At 40.8% G+C, this 18,512-nt stretch overlaps 3 protein-coding genes across 5 annotated transcripts in view; 2 read left to right on the top strand and 1 right to left on the bottom strand.

The window, feature by feature from the left end:
• Positions 1-18,512, top strand: part of tbc1d8 (TBC1 domain family member 8) — an 89,810-nt gene that overhangs the window by 39,176 nt on the left and 32,122 nt on the right. The gene's annotated exons all lie outside the window — the stretch shown is intronic.
• On the top strand, positions 214-18,466 carry lrrc63 (leucine rich repeat containing 63). 3 transcript variants are annotated; one of them, XM_081720651.1, is made up of 7 exons: positions 214-399; positions 14,613-14,729; positions 15,246-15,406; positions 15,901-15,999; positions 16,225-16,361; positions 17,055-17,294; positions 17,514-18,466. In XM_081720651.1, exons 1-7 carry the CDS (start codon positions 390-392, stop codon positions 17,554-17,556), a joined length of 807 nt encoding a protein of 268 aa, XP_081576777.1. In that variant the 5' UTR covers positions 214-389; the 3' UTR covers positions 17,557-18,466. The 3 variants fall into 3 exon arrangements, with proteins under 3 accessions (XP_081576777.1, XP_081576775.1, XP_081576776.1); XM_081720649.1 differs by having other exon boundaries at positions 384-399; positions 14,613-15,406; XM_081720650.1 differs by having other exon boundaries at positions 384-399; positions 14,613-15,406; positions 16,249-16,361; positions 17,514-18,047.
• lcp1 (lymphocyte cytosolic protein 1 (L-plastin)) lies at positions 1,614-10,653 on the bottom strand. Its single transcript, XM_027032950.3, has 16 exons — positions 10,526-10,653; positions 7,755-7,840; positions 7,210-7,373; positions 6,840-6,963; positions 6,464-6,596; positions 6,220-6,301; positions 5,880-6,045; positions 5,651-5,793; positions 5,353-5,448; positions 4,917-5,112; positions 4,146-4,224; positions 3,933-4,047; positions 3,691-3,824; positions 3,344-3,464; positions 3,038-3,162; positions 1,614-2,688 (listed from the first exon to the last, which is right to left on the bottom strand). Exons 2-16 carry the CDS (start codon positions 7,819-7,821, stop codon positions 2,556-2,558), a joined length of 1,878 nt encoding a protein of 625 aa, XP_026888751.3. The 5' UTR covers positions 7,822-7,840; positions 10,526-10,653; the 3' UTR covers positions 1,614-2,555.

Below are 18,512 nucleotides of genomic sequence, written 5' to 3'. Positions count from 1 at the left end.
ATAAAAAAGAAAGAAAGAAAAGAAAAAATACTGCTTCCTAATTTTAAGAGTTTTGGTCTTTTTTTTAACGGCTTAATATGTGCTGAATGCCCTTCCTTCAAAGAGTAAAGAGAAACCCACACAAACTAATCGGGCCATTTTTGGTCATTTATTTATTAAGGCTATTTGGGTTGCTGTAGCACCCTTTAGCAGCTTTTGATCTGAACTAATTGAGCGCATCTGGGTTAAGGATAGGGTTTGTGGTTTTCCATTTAGTTGGCTAGCTAGCTAAATGCCAGTAATATCAATTGAAATATTTGCCCTCAGGTTCTTCAGAACAGACACTACAGGAAACATAAGCATTACTGCATGTCATATTGCCATCGCTAGTTAACATCACACTTGCGCTGATGGCAGCAGGTACGTACCCTTAGCTAGTGTTTAGTACCTTACACACGATTAAAATGTATGATGTTTGGGAAGTATGAAGAAATAGTAATAGATGAAGAATCAAACAGCTCCTCAAATGAACCAGCTCCACAGAGCAGTTATTGTTGGTTTTTAAAGCATTGTGTGTAAAGATTGAACATGTCAAATTTATTGAAGTATCTGGTGTCACATGGGATACACTTTAAAGCAGAGAGATGTACCATATTTGACAGCTTATATGAATCCAGGACAAGCACATCAGCAGACAGTATGGACATCCCTGGCCCAGACAATGGGGAGACAATTGCATATATATATATTGTTCATTAGTTAAAATTTGCCATATGAATACAAAACAAATTGTTGTGTTGACCTTATTATTCTTATTCAGGCATAGTTATAAAAGTATTGTTTTGCACCGGTATACAAACAAAAAATCCCTAACAATACCCAACCCTACTTCATGCAGCAGTGCCAGTAAATAGAGCTTACTATTGTATTCATAATACCTGACTCATGGCTTCAGCACCACTGTACTTCTCCAAAAAAGCTAGAGGGGAGAGCTGTACAACCTACTCTTGGTTTGTGAAATTGGCATTTGGTAGACAATGCCAGAGCAGCTTACATATATTTATCAGGTGACAGTACAGGTACTTCCTGGGACCAAAACCCGTCACCTGCTCTACAGGAATAGCCTAGCCACTGCTTCTGACTTATAGAATGTTGAGCTGCGTAACAATACTAAATCTGATAATGAACTGATCAACTGAATCAGGTTTAGTTGCGTAGGGAAATCACGAAACTGTGCTGAACTCTAGCGGTCTTCAGCTGGCTTCACTTCTGTAGTTGGTTCCAGCTTGAAAGATTCCCCCCCCCCCCCATTTTAAATGGCAATTTAAGCTTTAAACCTATGGGAAGTACAATGTCCTATTTTACTGAGAAAGGAATTTTTAAAATGAAAGAAATTTAATCTAATTAATTCCCAGTTTCTTAAATCCCACGGCACTTTTATGAAATTAACTGAACAGAAGAATCGCTGCAAACCAACCCAGTCTCCTCAATTTGTCGAAACTGCTACAGAAGCGCTAGAATGAATTTTGAATGAATGCGTGAATGTTCACTTATTTTTATAGATAAACCCTGTGAAACAAATGTCCTCTTTTGTAAATCTGACCATTTTGAGAAATATAGAATTTAGACCAGTGTGAAATATCATTATTTATGAAGTAGTTACTGGTACTATAGTCAATAACAGACCATGCCAAACAAGATTCATTTCAATATCAACAGTTGGAAGAGTGCATGTTTAGTATTGTAATAGCAAAAAGATTAAAAGATTTGGGGAGAAAAAGCTAAATATAATAAAAAAAAATAAAGTATAGCCTAATCAAAATTAAAAACTACTTATGTCTAAACATTCTAATTATTTATGCATAAAGAAATGTGCAAAATAAAGGTGTCACAGTGTTTAGACTGCTGACAATCCAGGATCGAGCAGGCAACTTTGAAATATGATTATAACATAACTAATATATAATGACAAACCTGAGATTGTTTAAGGCAAATAAAATTTTTCTTTGTCAGAACAAATTGACCACAGTATTGAATCTGGCTCAAAAGCAATGTAATATTTAAAATCACAGATTAGTTTTTAGTAGAAAAGTATTAAAGGTTTTTATTTGTTTTTTTTTTATCCACCCCCTCCCCCCCCAGAAAAAAAAACCCCAAACAAACCAAAAATTTATGCTGTTTGAGTATTGCATGAGTTGTTTGTATAGTGATTGTGTGACATGGTTTACTTCAATAAGAACAGTAAGATTTAACACTGAATTCTGGCTGGAAAGTATAAAATAAGGATTTTATCCTGTCAAGCTCTCTACTGCCACACTATTGTGAGTAAGTTCATGTTAGCATGTGCAAACACTAATATTAGAGATCCCTGATGGGGAAGGGATAATATGACAAGGCAAAAGAAGGCAAAAACACTGTACATTCCAATCCTGACCTGATGGTTTGTTTTCTGATAAACTAACTCCAATGAATGAATGAGTGAAAAGAGAAGGGTAAAATGGGAGAGAGCAATGGCAAGGTGGTGTTCGGTTTCTTTGGGTTGGCCCTCTCAGCGAAGGACAAGTCCTTCCTCGCGGCTACACTCTCTTCATGCCTCGTGCCATGAGGCAGGCAAAGACGGTCATCACCATTTTGGGCTTGACCTCCACCAGATCCTCAGGGAGGGCATAGACTCGGGCTCCAATCTTCCTTGCCATGGAGATGGCATACCTAGGACCGAACACCACAGGTTCCTGTTTGTTAGTCTTGTTGGCCACATCTTTCACATTGTTAGGATAACTAACAAAATTATAGTACTAAGAAACACAACAGAAAATCAGTTTATTTAAATATGTTATATAGTTATTTTGAAGCCAGTTACACAACTCAATATTTAGTGGGCAACACTATATCTCTTACAAATATATATAAAGTCTTTAGTGCAATGCAGTCTAATTTAACATTAACAGCAGTTCTGGTTAACCCACAGTGTCCTTAGTTTCAGAACACTAAGACAATGCTCAGTTTTTCTGTGAGAGATTGTTGTGAAAAAGGACCCAGGTGGACAACAGGAACATACTTGGCGTTGTTGAGTTTTTCTTCATCGGTAAGATCTTCTATCTTGACCAGTTCATAGCGGATTGAGCCAGGCTGGATGGCATCAATGAGGTCCAAAACTGGTAAGCTAGTGCTTATGGATCCATCCTGCAGGACCAGAAGCAGAAAATCAAATCAACAAAAGGTTTCAGGGTTAGGTTGTTTAGTCTATATTATATAAATTTAGATGTTAAATTTAAATGAAACTTCATTTTTGCTCACAAACTGATTTTCTGCAGAGAAAATCTTTTAACACAGTAACACGAGAAAGAGGGATTGGGTCTGATACCTTAAAACCTGAGATGTTTTTTTTCTCAGCTTGTGTAAGCATTTGATTCACCCAGGTAACAATTGTGTCATCATTAACTTTCTGCCCATCACCAAGGTCCTCCAAGATGTTCAGCGTATACCTAAAGAGCCAGACAGACATCATCATGTAGAAGAGCCGTCAAGCTATTACTGCTCATTTAAAAAGCAAGTATGCAAAGTAACTTGAAAAGATCACTTGAATTATCCAAAGTCACCTGGGAGATAAAAGGTCTTGTGTGCCACTATGCTATGTATTATCTACTTTATTTTTAAAAATCCATGTTTAGACAAATTGTTCTCCGAGTTCCTCTCTGTGAGAATGTTTACCTTCTCATGAGCTGCCAGAGTAGGGCCAGAGTGAGCGTGCGGTTGCCCTCGTTCAGGTCCTGGCCAGCGACGCCCACCAGGGAGAATTTAGCTTCCTTCTTGCCTAGCTCCACTGCATAGTTACAGTTCTCCAGCTGCCATTCAGAACCAGAACATTAGACAGTCTGTGTGTCTGTGGGAGGTGCATGTGCATGGGAGCAGGTGGCAGTAATTGAATCTATGTGGAATGTCAGTAATTGTACCTTCTTCATGTTGCTGCCCAGTTTGGGATATGGGGGCTTGTTCACTTTGTCCCAATCTACAGGCACATTAATCTTCTCATAAAGCTGGAAGATGATCAGGGCATCGTCTAGGTCCCTGTAACACACATGCGCGCACACACACCCACAGACACAACTTAACATTTATCCTCCCACAGTTCAGATGATTGGTTTCCATGACGTGTGCTCTCTTACACATAGAGATGGTTAACACGTGGGCTGACCCCCAGGGAGTTCATCCAGTTACGGAACGTACGCTCCTCCCTGGTCTCACCTAATGAGGAACAAAAATGGATGTAATCACGCAGGCATCACAAAAACTCCTATGACTACCACACCTAGTACAGAATGCTCCTATCACAAAATTCCACAAAATTTGATTACAATTACTATTCTATTAAATAACCACATTATTATTTATTATATTAGTATTGCTAGGAAATATGTCTTGTAAATGTGGGACATTTATCACATCCCCACACTGCTCCAGATCATCTAGGCCCAGCTTCTCTGACAGGCCGACGAGCATTTCCTTCAGCCTTTTCTTGGCCTTTTTGGTCTCAGACCGTGTTTCCATTTTCTAAGATTAACTGTTTTTGCCTGCAGACTCTGTACTGCTGCCTGGGGTTGTGATCTCCTGGTTTTTGATTCATGCCTGTTCTTTGTCTCCATGTTTTGTACTGTGTTTTTCTGTGCCATAGCTATGTATTCAACTACACCATGCATTGAGAGCCTCTCCTATCCTTGTGATTCATGACAACATTAGGCATCCTGAAGTGATTATAATGATAGCGAGTAGTGCAGTAAAAAACTAAAATTGCATTGCTGTGCAATATGTATTTAGACACAACCAGAAAGCAATGGCTTCATGTAACCTATAGAGTCATGTGATATATCACTTTCACACCATTGTACTGAAGACCTTTAGCGCTGGGTCTGATTATGGGGAGGTGTATGGGAGCTCACCCTCAATAGAGCTCCAGTCAATATCCTGATTCTCTGGTTTCTTCAGGGCAGGGTATTTGTTAAAAAGGTTGGCTACGAAGGCCAGGTTGAGCTTTGGGTTGCCCCGGACAACGTCAGTCGGCATGACAAACTGCCGGCAGCCAAGGCGGTCAGCCTGCTCCAGCATACTTTCAGCACGCTTCAGATCATCCTTCTCCTGCAGGGGTTGACAGAGAGCAGGAAACCTCAGCCATGCTGCATGCCCCCAGAGTACAGTAGAGTACAAACTGTATTAACATTATAGTAGATTGTCCAATAATAAACATCAGGGCTCTTTATTATTTAATCCTAATTTTAAACTCAGATGCCTGGTTGGCCCTTATCGCAACATCACACAGTACTGTGGAGTTCAGTCAATGCTGGTTCTTATGATTGAGTATAATGGTAATCTACTTACCCTCAGTCCAGACATGTCTATAGCGATGGGCGGGATGTCATCCTCATCACCTTTGGGTGCCACCTGGTTCAAGAGGTTGTAGTAGGCCTTGGAGTCCTGAAAACAGGAGGAACACACTGAGCTTATGCCTCATGCACTCCATACAGGGTGATGAAGATCACACTCCCTCGTTATCTCTGTGTTACCATACTCAGCACCTAAATCTGAAAAGCTATGCAAATGTATGTGGTTACTTTTTTTTTTAGCATTCACGCACATGAATGTGTGGATGCCAGCACAGATGTGTGTATATGTGTACCTTAATGTCAGAGCTGAAGTTGTTGATCTTGGGGCAGCTGGCCTCCCCCAGGTGATAGTTTGCCCATCTCAGCAGCAGCTCCTCTGGAGAGACCTTCATCAAGTCCTCCAGACTCTCACCATCCCTCAGCAAGGCTATAAGCGCTGTACATACACAAAAAGGCAAATCCTGCAGTTCCCAGCCTGATCACAACACTGTGTGTGTGTGTGTGTGTGTTTGCTCATTCTACCTTCATTTCTACTAATCTCAATGTCAGCCAGCAGGCCAATTTTGATGACCTGCCACAGCAAGCCAAGAACCAGGTGCTGCCTGCCTTCCTTCAGGTCCTCTGCACCAATATTCACTACGTGGCAGCCAATAGCTGAGGCCGAGTTTAGAGCCAGGTTTAGATTCTCCTAAACAAACACATCAGAAAATGTACACTTTAAAAATATGCTACAATAAATTGTTGCTGAGGGCTAATCTTTGCAGTTTCTACTGTCTGTAGGCCATATACAGACATAATAGCCTGAAACTGGATCAGAAATCTTTCACAAAATTAGAAATGTGTGTTCTCTCTCACTAGGTACCTGGACGGTGAAAGGTGTGAGTTTCTTCTTATTGATGGTTCTTTCGTCAATGGTGTCAGGGACAGACAAGTTGATCATTTTACTGCAAAAATCAGAAAAATGAGAATTACAACCTGAAGTTTCTCTGTATATATGATTGCTGCAGTACAAGCTGTATAAAGAAAAGAATGTGATTTGAAAGTGAATCACTATGCGTGCGTGTGTGTGTGTGTGTGTGTGTGTGTGTGTGTGTGTGTGTGTGTACCAGAGGATGATGCCATCTCCCATGGCTGTGAACAGGTCGTCAGAGGAGGGGTCCATGGGAAGTATGTGCTTACAGTCTTGATCCTTTTCCAAGGCCTTGTTTATCCAGTTCACAAATGCCACCTTCTCCTCCTCTGCATACATATCATATATGTAATGGTACAAAGAATGACTTTACCATTCTGGCATGGCAAGAACGTCCTGCTGGACCAGTTTTGATTAAAAACACTAACATAAGCAAACAAACAATTTAGTAGGTTAGATTAAATAAACGTTTATCTGTAGGCAAGGCAGTACACAGGAATACATGACTCAGTAAAAAATTAGGGCACTGCATGTGTGTGAGAGAGAGAAAGAGAGGAGTGTGTTTGTAGTACCAGAGTAGGAGTGTTGAGTTCCCGACTGCTCTGATGTTCCTGCCACAGCACAGAGTCCCTCTTTCTTATTGATGGCCTTGCGGAAGGTCTTTGCTACCTCAGAGCTCTTCAGCCCGTGGAACACCTGGGTGAATAATAATAGGTCTGAATAGACATTCACAGGAATTTGTTTCGTATTCTCCTGGTTTAGTGGATGCGGCCGTGTAGTGTTGTTGTCCATCATGCTCCTTTTGTTGCTGTTCTCTGTTTTCAGTACTGCACAGATCGATTGTCCTCAAAGTACTGCCATTTCAAATGCACACTGATAATTATGGAATTTAACTGTTGTTAAAACATGTCCCTAGACACAAGAAGTGATTTTTGAATTGACCTCTGCAAACTCATCAAATGTGATCTTGCCATCCTGGTTTGTGTCCATGGTTTTGCTGAGCTCATCGACAATTTCGCGGACCCTGTATCCTGGTAACGGGAGGTTGGCCACCTTAAACAGCTCATTCAGATCGTTTGTACTGATATACCCATGGGCGTGCACATCTAGAGGTGAAAAGTCAAAGTTCAGGCCCATTAGTGCTTGAATAAGTTGAAACCATGTTAATTAACTGTGGATGTTCTAAAACTATGGATATCACAAACAAGTCCTCTGCTTAGCACAGTAAAATGTCTACACTTAAATAACACAAAACCTTTCAAAGCAGTTTGGTCTTCATGGGGTTCAACTTAGTTTTAAATGGCATAGTTAGAGGGTATATACGAGGGATAAAGTAAAAGTCCTGAGAGCTGCCTGGATTTGCTAATTAACTGAAGCCAGCACATAGAAGTAATGATGGAAGGATTTTTAGTTTTTGAACTTACACATTTCCTATGGTATCTGTATGTGTCTTGTGCGTGTATTTGCCTAGGCGGGTCCTCTCTTACCGACTTTGCTGAAGGCCTCTCTCAGCTCCTCCATTTCATCAGTTGAAATGTGTCCAGTGCTGGCCATCTTTGGCTTTAAAATGAACCTATAACAATGACACAGACCAAATTGGGTATCACTCAGAGGTACACAGTAACCTGAACCAAAAGCTTACTTATGAGCTCACACAAAAGATTCATGCTTCAAACAGTTTGAAATCTATTGGGGGTAGACAGAAGTTTGGTTTTCCTTAGAATAAACTGTAATACCGTCAATACTGTGCATCTCTCCTTTACCCTATCTTTAAAAAGCCTTTAATGACATCATTAAAGATTTTTTGTTTTAGCGGTCTGACCTGAGTTGATAAGTTAATGTGTGTGTTTGTGTCTGTGTATGGGTTTATGTGTGAGTTTCTGTTATGCAGTTTGCAACATATTCCTGATGGTTTTCACACAGTAAGAGACTCAAATCAGTTTCTCATGCCATTATTTAGTAATTATGAAGCTCAGATGATGACCCGAACATAATACTAGAACAGACTATTCAAAATCTCTTTATACTGTCTGCCATCATGGTGGAAATCCATTTTCTGAAGCCAAAATCTTACAGCATGTTCAAAAATGTGCTCTGAAGTACCTGCATATGTATCTTACAACCAGCTGAAAGACTGGCACTGTCTTTTCCAGCTCAAAGCACAGTGCCATTGTTCTTATTGTGCTCTCAGTGATGATGTAATGGAGAGTTCATTGATCTCCAGTTCTTTTTCAAGGATGTGTTGTAATTACCTATTTGGGTGATGCAAATCTATTTCCACATTTAGATATTCAGAGAATGCTTTTGGGAGCATGTATGCTGCACAGCTGTAAACTTCAATTCTTATAGAAGATTATGAATGGAGATGGCATGCTTGAAAATTATTATTACACACTGGACATGCCATTGGTGCCTAGGACGTTCCACTATGCAGAGAGTGCTACTGGACTACTGGTGCACATCACATGCTAATAGTACTATGCTAGAGGAACATTATTTTATTTCTCTAAATAAGCCCCATGCATGCCTCTTCTCCTTTTAAGGAAAACAGCAAAGTTTGCACAGAGCAAAAGAAGAACTGAGTCTGGGTTCTATTTCTCTGATTTAAAGGGTCACATTTCTTAAAGCCTCTTAAGAAAACTTTGTTTGTCATCTAAGGAATGTCTTATTATCTGGGTTTCCATCCAATTGACTGCAGTCGCTCTAAAACCTGAATGCATGTAATGGAGAGTATGTTCAAGGAAAGAGGTTATTAACTTATAGTCAGCTCTTTAGACCTCAGTAGTGGTCTCAATGGGCATCCTGTCGAACATTTGTATGTTTCAGAGGGCATGATGGGGTTCTCTCAAAGGCTTTACATATTGTTTGAAAAGGTAGAGCTGTTGCTAAATCATAAAATATCTCATAGCACCAGCTCACTCCAGCAGTGAAAGGCACATGCTGTGCATTTGCTGTCTTACTTTCTCAAACATCATCCAGTTAAATCGTCGAAACATACTGAATGTAGAGTTCAGATTGCACTATATCTCCAGTGATAGAAGATTACTTGGATTAAAGTAAAAATGACTCTTATAAAGCAAAAGAACGAAGAGACCTTAAAGCAGATTCTCTCTGTGTCTCCTGCAGATCTCAGCTGGCTCATCAGAGGCCTCTGTGGAAACACTACATCATGTAGTGATGCTCATTTTTTAAAATGCAAACACTTCCCATTATACAGGGACATGTGTTTAACAAGAGACGTTTGCATCGTCGGTTAAAGTGTGGAAGCTAGGTTGGCCAGGTTATTTATTACATGATCTTTCAAACATGACATGCCCTTCCATCTCCATCCAAGTAACAAGTTTCCCTCCTCCGTGTTCTCACGTGGTGTCGTCATATTCAAATGCCTGATGACTCCCTCTCTCAGAGCAGTTCCTGCCTCATGCTCTTGACTTCAGGCGGAAGTCCCTTTACCCGGCAGCCATTACAAGACCTTTGTAGACCCAGTTTTTGTAGTAACACTGCAGTATTGCTAATGTGCTGCATTTTTATATTTGTTTAACAGTGCATGAATTATAACGGTGATGCAGGCTTGCGCTCTTAAGCTAAGTGGTATAAGGTTCACTGTGTTGAAAAGGAGAAGGTGTGAGATCATGGCATGCAGGAAGGAACATGTTTAGTAACGGCCTGACAAGATTGACCTTAGTGAGGCACTGCTGAGAGAAGCACAGCAAGCGAGAGAGAGAGCACCATGCTGCTACTGCAAAACTTAACCACAACTTCCTGTTCAACAGCAAAGCTTTGCTTTGCTTCTATTTCTACATGCACCCACACACAAATGGAGTTTAGTACTCTACAATGAATGGTATGTGGTATAACAGGGTAATGTTTATGAGTGAAGCTTGATGTGATATTCCAGAACAAAAAGCAATAAATGTGTGATTACCTATTATTAGATCCTAGATATGATCCACTTATCAAGACCATCAATGGGAACATGCATCATATCATATAATTATATACATTATATATGCCATAAAAGTGGCAGAATTAGATTGTAAACTCCATAAACACAATATCACAGAATATCTTTCATCAGGTTGAACTCTGATGCAACGATTAAGCTTATACATGCTTAAGAGCCACTTGAACAGCCCCTAATGTACAGGTTGACTCCACACACCCCCATCCACATGTGCACACACACAACCATACAAACACATTCATTCCCACCCGTATCAACATAGCAACAGATGAATACAAGCAGACACTTTCTTACCTGGGAAAGGTACTCGTGGGGTCTGGTTATCTCTGTGAGTCCCCTCTTTCGCAGCGCAGCTACGACAGCAAGAGATGCATTCAAATGACAGAGGAAGGAAGTAACTGCCAGTGCAAGCAGAAACAGGAACATAAGTTACTATGGCTTTATAAGGTAATCTGATAGTCACTTTTCTGTTCACGTAGTGATACCATAAAAATGTTAGCACCTTAAGATATTATTCCAAACAGAAGTGTAAGTACCAAGTCAATCGTATACATCCTACCTCCAATGGAAATTAAGAAGTGTGGAGACACTTCAGAGAACAGGAACTATCAGTGACAAGCACTGAATTTTATCTGTAAATCAACAAGTGTTAGAACATGAACTTTATTCATCTTTATGCTTAACGAGTGGTTATGGTCATATATTTGTCTAACTAATCCTGTGCCACTTGCAGGACCTATTCCTGAGGGTTTCTCAGTGCATGAGAAAGTGGAATCTCTCATATCCCTCACCAGCCAGCCTAAACAAACAGTTTAAACACCATTTAAAAACTAGCTAAAAATTGTAAGTGCACAGAGGGTTTAATTAAAGGCCTCACAAAAGTCTTAGCTTTCTACTTGAAAGTGTTTGTCAAGGGCCCTCAGGTCGACTGGGAAAGAATTCCAGAATTTGTGGCCATGGCTGAATAAAGCAGGCTGGGAACTCTTTAGTTGGCTTGTGGATGCCATCAACACGTTTCTGTCAGTTGATCTGAAGTCCCTTGAGGGTGTGTGTCTCGTGATCATACTGCTGAGATATAGAGGGGCAAGACGATGTAAACACTTTAAAGTAAGCAGTAATATTTTAAAGTCAATTTTAGATGACACTGGTAGTCAGTGATACGATCAGTGATATGATCTTTGCTCATGCTACTACTCTGGCCTCTACAGTTTGAACCATTTATATGCTTAAAATAGTATTCTTAGGGAAATCTGCAAGCAGCGCATTACAGTAGTCCAGATATAAAGATGCAAATGTATGCAGAGGAGTTACACTATCAGCTGCTGTGAGGATACTTCTGACCTTTGCACTGTTATTGAGATAATAGAATGCTGCTCTGGAGACATTACTAACATGGTGTTTAAAGCTAAGGTCATAGTAAAGTGTGACACCCAAGTTTTTGTTATCGTGTAGGGTTTTACCTGATAGAGACTCAAGATAAGTTACTGCATCAGTGTGCTCAAGACCATTCTCAATGATGATAAATTCCATTTTGTTTAGAGGTAACTTTAGAGCTAAATAAGATGTATATTGATATATTGTGATCCAAACAGGTAATCTGGCTTAAACATTTAGGCTAATGTTAATGGAAGTTTTTTTTAGCCGCATTCCAAACCCTAGGCTATAGCTGAGGTAGGCTATATTTCTTGGCCATTGCATCAGTGAAGGCTGTTCCATGAGAAAGAACCTTCAAATACAGCCTAAAAATGCAGCCTACATTCAGCCTGATTTGGAGGACAACCAATATATCCTTTGTGCCCCTTGGCTACCCATAGTTCTTTGTGCATGTATGACACAAATGGGAGAACATCATGGCACAAAACAAACCCTCCATGGATAAATGGCTATACATTTGACTCTAGAATACTTTGGTATACTATTCATTGTGGGAACTGTTCATCGTTGACTCAATGACTGCAAGGTGCCCAGGCCCTGTGGCTACAAAGCCAAAATCACCTTCCACAATTGTTGGTATGAGGTGGCAGTTGGTATGAGGTGTTTGTATTGATTTGCTGTGTTTGGGTTTTGCACTGTAAAATATGGCCCAAACAGCTTCATTGTGGCCTAGTCTGTACAAAGAACATTGTTCCAGAAGTGTGATTTGTTGAGATGCAACTTTGCAAACTTATGATGTACTTCAAGTTGTTTGGATTTAATTAATAATAGGAAAGGATAACAGGGTAAAACACAAGAATAATAAAATGACAACAGGGTAGATAAAGGAAAATAAAATTAGAGATTAATACATGTAAGAGTTACAGTAATGAGTGGCAGGACAACACAGCTATGATAAAATTAACAAAGCAGTGAGGCAATCAGAAGAAATAATCAGTAAAAGCAGTAAAGTTTTTAAATGCTTTCTGACGGGGGATAGTGATGGGCAGACACAGAGGTACAGGGGGATGGACTTCCACAGCATTGCACCTGCAATGCTAAAAGCTCAATCACCATACGTGTGTAGTTTGGCAGGAGGAACAGAGAGCAAATGAGCATTGGAGCATCCATGAGGGATTGTGACTGGACAACAGAGCAGAGAGGTAATCAGGAGCCAGACCATGTAAAGATTTAAAAACCAGGAGTAAGATTGTATACTGTAATAAAGGCATGAATTAGAGTTTCAGCTACAGAATCAGGGATTGAGGCACACAGTCTGGTGATATTGTTAAGGTGGAAGGAGGTAATTTTGGTGATGTTATTAATGTGGGCCTCAAGAGAGAGTGTAGAGTCCATGATAACACCGAGATTACAGACCTGTGTCACAGAGGAGGTGATAAAACCCAGGATAGACAGAGTGGGTTGACCAATATTCTTAAGGGTGGAAAGAGATGCTGTGAGAATGGCTTCAGATTTATTACTATTAAGTTTAAGGAAGTTCAAAGCCATCCGGTTTTTAATGTCAACCAGGCAGCTGATCACTGAGTCAGGTGGCAGTGTGTCAGAGGGCTTGGTGCAGATATAAACTTGAGTATTATCTGCATAGCAGTGAAACTGAAGACTGTTAGATAATAATATGCTGTTGGATAAGAAGGGGGCCAAGAACTGAACCCTGGTGGACACCATGAGTGGGAGCATTGTTCCTATATAAGTCAAGTCTTAGATGTTCTTCAAATACATTTGAATGGCATACACATTGCTCATATTGCTGCCACAATTATTTTGCCAAAAACATCCAGAGGTCACAAAGTCTTCTCCTGAAAGCCTGTTCCACAAGTCTCCCACAGCTGATGTTGGCATTCCTTGACTAAGTGTACTGTTATCACATTGGGGGTAATGATAAAAGGGTAATCACTGGAGTATTTCCCCATCAAGTGCTGCCAGTTCTCAAAAAAGCTGTGGCCCTCAGCAATCGTGCATTTTGCCCTTTGCATGACACACCAATAAAAACACATAAGATGTGACCCTGTTTGTTTATTTATTTATTTATTTATTTATTTATTTATTTTATACAATGCCCTGTAGGTGTACTAAATAGAATGAGTCAATGTTGATGTAAACCTTTCCTCTAACAACTGGCCTCTGGATGTTTAAATGGCACCCATCAGTGGCACCAGTGCCCCTAATGCTACAGAGATGTTGAAACACAGCCAAACTGATCACATTCAGATACATTTAATGTACACTTTTGTCAGCAGGTCAGCTCACAAACCTCCAAGACAATATTATGAGTCGTTCCTTGGGACACTTTAAATGTATTAGAAATCTCCCAAGCGGAAATTCCGAGAATGACTTGAAAACAATAATAATAGCTTTGTTTATTGTGAACACTAGATTATTTTGTTAACAAAAGACTTTATTTTATCACTTGAAATATGTTAAGTAAAAGTTATCTATCAATTGATGCCTAGTTTTTATCCTGTTATAAAATAGAAAATTGATGCGGTGGGTGTGAAGAACCCAGACTGCAATCAGCTTTAAAATACATCCCGGGTACTATCTTCGGTAACATAAGATAGTTAATGTTTTAAGAGTGTTTGTAATTCCAACAAGGTGCCTCACATTCAGGTTGAAGAACACTGTTCTCGCTGATTCTAAAACATTGTTGGACGCTGGGAATAGAATGTTTCCACTGGTAGCGCCTACCAATTTTACAAGGATATAGTTTCAGTTCCAGCTGTGCTTTCCAGCTATTTTTCTCCAAACCAGTACCATGGACTCAGAATGTCGCATCGGGTTTAATCACCAGGGTTTTTTTTCCGCCCAGACCACATTGTACTTAATTTTAGATTCTCCGCGAAAATGTGAAGGTTGAGTTACCTCTGCTGTCCATCAGGTTATTTCAAGAAAGTGTTTCAACTGTCTGTTTGTGTTCTGTGCATGTGTGTGCGTGTATGTATATGTTCAGAATTAGCTGTGCTGGTCCAGTCAGAGTTTCAGGCACAGGAGATGTGTTTATGGCATCATGGAGATGAGCGGCTATCCCACTCTGCTAAGAAACAGGCTACACACACACCACATCCAGGCAAGGCACACACTCACACTGCACAGCACCACATATCTTGCAGAACACCACAGAGCACCCTCACATAGACACACACCCATACACATATACTCATATGCAGAGCAAAGCACACACAGAGCAGAGAACCTACCTAGCTAGACAAACACACACTCAACAAAGCATCTTCCCAGCAAGACAGACAGACAGACAGACAGACACACACACACACACACACACATACACACACACATATATATATACACACATACAGACACAGCACCTACAAAGCAAGACACACACAGAGTAGAGAACCTACCTAGCTAGACAAACTCATGCCCAACAAAGCATCTACCCAGCAAGACCGACAGACAGACAAACACACACACACACACACACACACACACACAGCACCTACAAAGCAAGACACACACAGAGCAGCAGAGACTTCACTGTTTCTCTTTTGTTTCCAACAAACTCTTCATCCCCATCTCTCATTCTCTTTGTCTCCTGCTCTCTCTCACTATCGCTTCCTCCCAGTGAATGATGTCCTTCTGAGCTCTGCTCCAGCTAAGTTCTTCCAGGGGTCACGTCGGTCATGTTCACCTTTCCAGCCTGCAGAGGAGTGCAGCTCAATAGCCCCCACACAACTCTCTGTCCTTGAGTGCCTTAAACAGCATGCCACAGCTCTCAACCTCAAGGTTGGTGTGGGTGTGGGTATTGGCTATGTGTCAGAAGATGTGTTGGGGAGACAGTGGCTACATTTGTGCATGAACAAGTGAGTTCATTCGAAGTCAGTCCAGTGCCTAGTGGTTGGCCAAATTTGTCACACCATTGTATTGTGCTGACCAAGTGAATGTTTCCTACAAGATCAAAGACACATGCAAAAACATACTCACATGCATACATATACCCTTAGTCAAGTGCCCTGTTTTACAAGTTTTCATGTCCCTGTCCTTGTGTGGTGAATTCCTGTAGCCTATTGCATGTATAAAAAGCTCTTTCATTGGCAGTGGCTTAGTTTCAGGAACAAGAAGAGAGGAACTGTAGCACTTCTTTATAAATGTCTTTCACTTCACTCTCACACACTAAGAGCATGTATACTTTTGTTAATTATTCTTTTATTCTCTTTAAATGAAATATTGTTTGTTTTCTGTGTGTGTGTGTGTGTGTGCGCGTGTGCGTGTTTCTTCAGGCTCACTTCATCGCCAAGCTGCCTGACCTATCTCTACTGGCTCAGAGTCTTCTCTACCTCAATCTCTCATTTAATAACTTCACAGTTTTTCCTGTACAGGTGGGCTGAGTCACTTTATGACCCACACAGATAGCAGCTATACCTGGGGGCCCTCTATTCTTCATGTGCTTGCACTATTTTCTTAATCCTTCCAGTTATTTTGCTATAATAATTTCTTTGTATTTTTCCCATCTCTCTCTCTCTCTCTCTCTCTCTCTCTCTCTCTCTCTCTCTCTCTCTCTCTCTCTCTCTCTCTCTCTCTCTCTCTCTCTGTGTGTGTTTTAGGTGTGTGAGCTGACTCGACTGGAGGTACTGAAGCTGAGAGATAATCCCATCAAGGAGATCCCAGCTCAAATTGAGAAACTCGTCTGTCTCAAGACCCTGGTCTTCTCCTTCTGCAAGCTCACTGTCCTGCCCTCCCAGTAACCAGTGTACACATACACACAAGTACACACACACACACACACACACACACACACACACACACACATACATACACATGCTCTCATGTGCTTATACAGACCCACACATGCCATCATACACATACACATGCACACACACATACACACTGCTTGCACTTCTAAACTCTTGTTTGCGTGTGTATACATGTGCATGCGTGTGTGGTGTGTTCTTTAGGTTATACTACCTGCCCTCTCTGCAGTACTTGGATGTGTCTCACAATCTCATCAGCACTCTGACCAATGACATCAAAAACCTTCGTTAGGAAAACAAACTGGTGTCTCAATCATAGTTTAGAACCTGACACACATTGTCATTACTAACAACACACAGACTAACAGACTTGACACTCAGATGAATAAACAAACAGGTGAACCATCAGCCAGACAGATAGATCAGTACAAAGACAAGTGCACTAACTTTGCTAGACATCACTGATTTTACATGTGAATAGAAGGGTCAGAGCTCTTCAGGTTACTGAGCTGAAGTCATACAATCAGCTGATTTAACAATCCTCAGCAGCTGCTTATAAACCCACTAAACCACCCGATATATTACAATGGTGCAAATTCAGTGTGGGGGCAATTTGCCTAATATTTGGGAATATTAACATTGGTATGTGGGTAAATCTGCTTTGTGCTTGTGTGTTTGTCCAGATTGCTGCAGTATCTGAATGTAGAGGGGAATCAATTGATGGCTTTGCCAGTGGGGCTCCTCCGGGTGCCTCTTTCCCAGCTGAAGCTGTCGGGAAACTACACACACCCTCTGCTGTGGACCACACACAGTGAGAACTTGCCCCTGTCCCTAACGCACACAGCTACACAAGTGCGGGCACATACCCTTCCAGAGCAACACTACTCTAGCTTGCCCTCTGTAGCCCAGCTCGCACTCAGCAGGTAAGCTACAGCAACATAAATGACAGAAAACCTAAGATGCTGTAGAACACAATTTACAGCTGTGTGTGTGTGTGTTTTTGCGGGTGTGTGTGACTGCTCTGGGGGGCCCCTGATTGGCCCAGGGCTGAAGCTCATCCATCCAGTCCGTGGCCTCTTCGGTCAACTCTGTGCTCCCTTTCTCCTCCTCTCGTGCTCTCCTTCCTGTCACTCACATTTCAGGAGGCAGAACCTCAGCCTCACTAACCTCCTGTACAGTGACTAGACAACCTCAGCTTGGTCTGCTTTCCATAAAACAGACCTTTTTGTCCTTTTATCTGTGGATGATGTAGTTGCATTGGCCCTAAAATGAAAAGAGCAAAATCTGTTTCTAATGTGACAAGCCAGGTTGTAGTTTATCATAGCATTTAATGCATGGGCAAACTGGTTGTTGCAGTCAAATCAGTTCCCCCTCAAATTCATGTCCCCTTTAAGAAATCAAGTCCTGGGGCACATGTGTTCACTGAAAAGAAATCAGCACTGGGCCCGAAAGGAAGAGGTTCACAAATGGATTTATGGCTATGTTTGTCAATCTTAATTGGCCTTGAAAAAAATACAGTAAGAAATATAATTTCTGTGGTATAAAATATATTTGTAGTATAATTGTTTCTGTTTAGTATAATTGTTTCTGTTTATTGTTTATCATTAAAAACGATTTGTTTCATTTCCTGAAATGTCACTATGCCAAATTGTTTTATCTCTGCATAGTTTGAGAACGTTTTTTTTGGTCACATCTCAGTCAGCCCAGTCATCTATCCATATGTCACATTCACTTTCCTGTTCCCAGTCAACTAGATACTGATCATTGCCCGCAGCTGCTTCCCATCGCCATATTATTTAAATCCCACACTTCCTCAGTGCCATGCTGAAATATTTCAGGGTGCACTTGCAAAAAGGTAGTGGGGCCAAAAGCAACCATTTCAGAAAGCCTAATGGGATGTATGTTGTGATTTGAATACTGATGACTCTAGATTTCAGTTGTTTAGTGCCAGCTTTCAGTACCACATTTCACTTAGCCACTGTTACAGTGTACGTGTTCATTTTCTTGGGTCTCATTTTGTACTTGCTGCCTGTGGGCTGATACTCATTAAATTCTGTAAGAACATAGTTTTGGTGTGTTGTTTTACATTGTTAATTAGTATGTTACAGTGTAATTAGTGCAGTATTTATACTGCAAATGAC

The sequence above is a fragment of the Electrophorus electricus genome, chromosome 9 (genome assembly GCF_041902795.1).
Source record: "Electrophorus electricus isolate QZ-2024a chromosome 9, ASM4190279v1, whole genome shotgun sequence".
NCBI lineage: Eukaryota > Metazoa > Chordata > Actinopteri > Gymnotiformes > Gymnotidae > Electrophorus > Electrophorus electricus.
The sequence above is the reverse complement of the archived record's forward strand: the minus strand, read 5'-3'. Positions and strand labels throughout refer to the sequence as shown.

Bases quoted from the DNA above. Each gene is read 5' to 3' on its own strand.
- lrrc63 (XM_081720649.1), top strand. From the start codon at position 15,041: ATGCCCAACAAAGCATCTACCCAGCAAGACCGACAGACAGACAAACAC. The intron at 15,407-15,900 runs GTTGGTGTGGGT...GTGTTTCTTCAG, and splicing joins CCACAGCTCTCAACCTCAAG to GCTCACTTCATCGCCAAGCT. The intron at 16,362-17,054 runs GTAACCAGTGTA...GTGTTTGTCCAG, and splicing joins CTCACTGTCCTGCCCTCCCA to ATTGCTGCAGTATCTGAATG.
- lcp1 (XM_027032950.3), bottom strand. From the start codon at position 7,821: ATGGCCAGCACTGGACACATTTCAACTGATGAAATGGAGGAGCTGAGA. The intron at 6,964-7,209 runs GTCAATTCAAAA...TTATTCACCCAG, and splicing joins CATTTGATGAGTTTGCAGAG to GTGTTCCACGGGCTGAAGAG. The intron at 2,689-3,037 runs GTATGTTCCTGT...GTTCGGTCCTAG, and splicing joins GAAAAACTCAACAACGCCAA to GTATGCCATCTCCATGGCAA.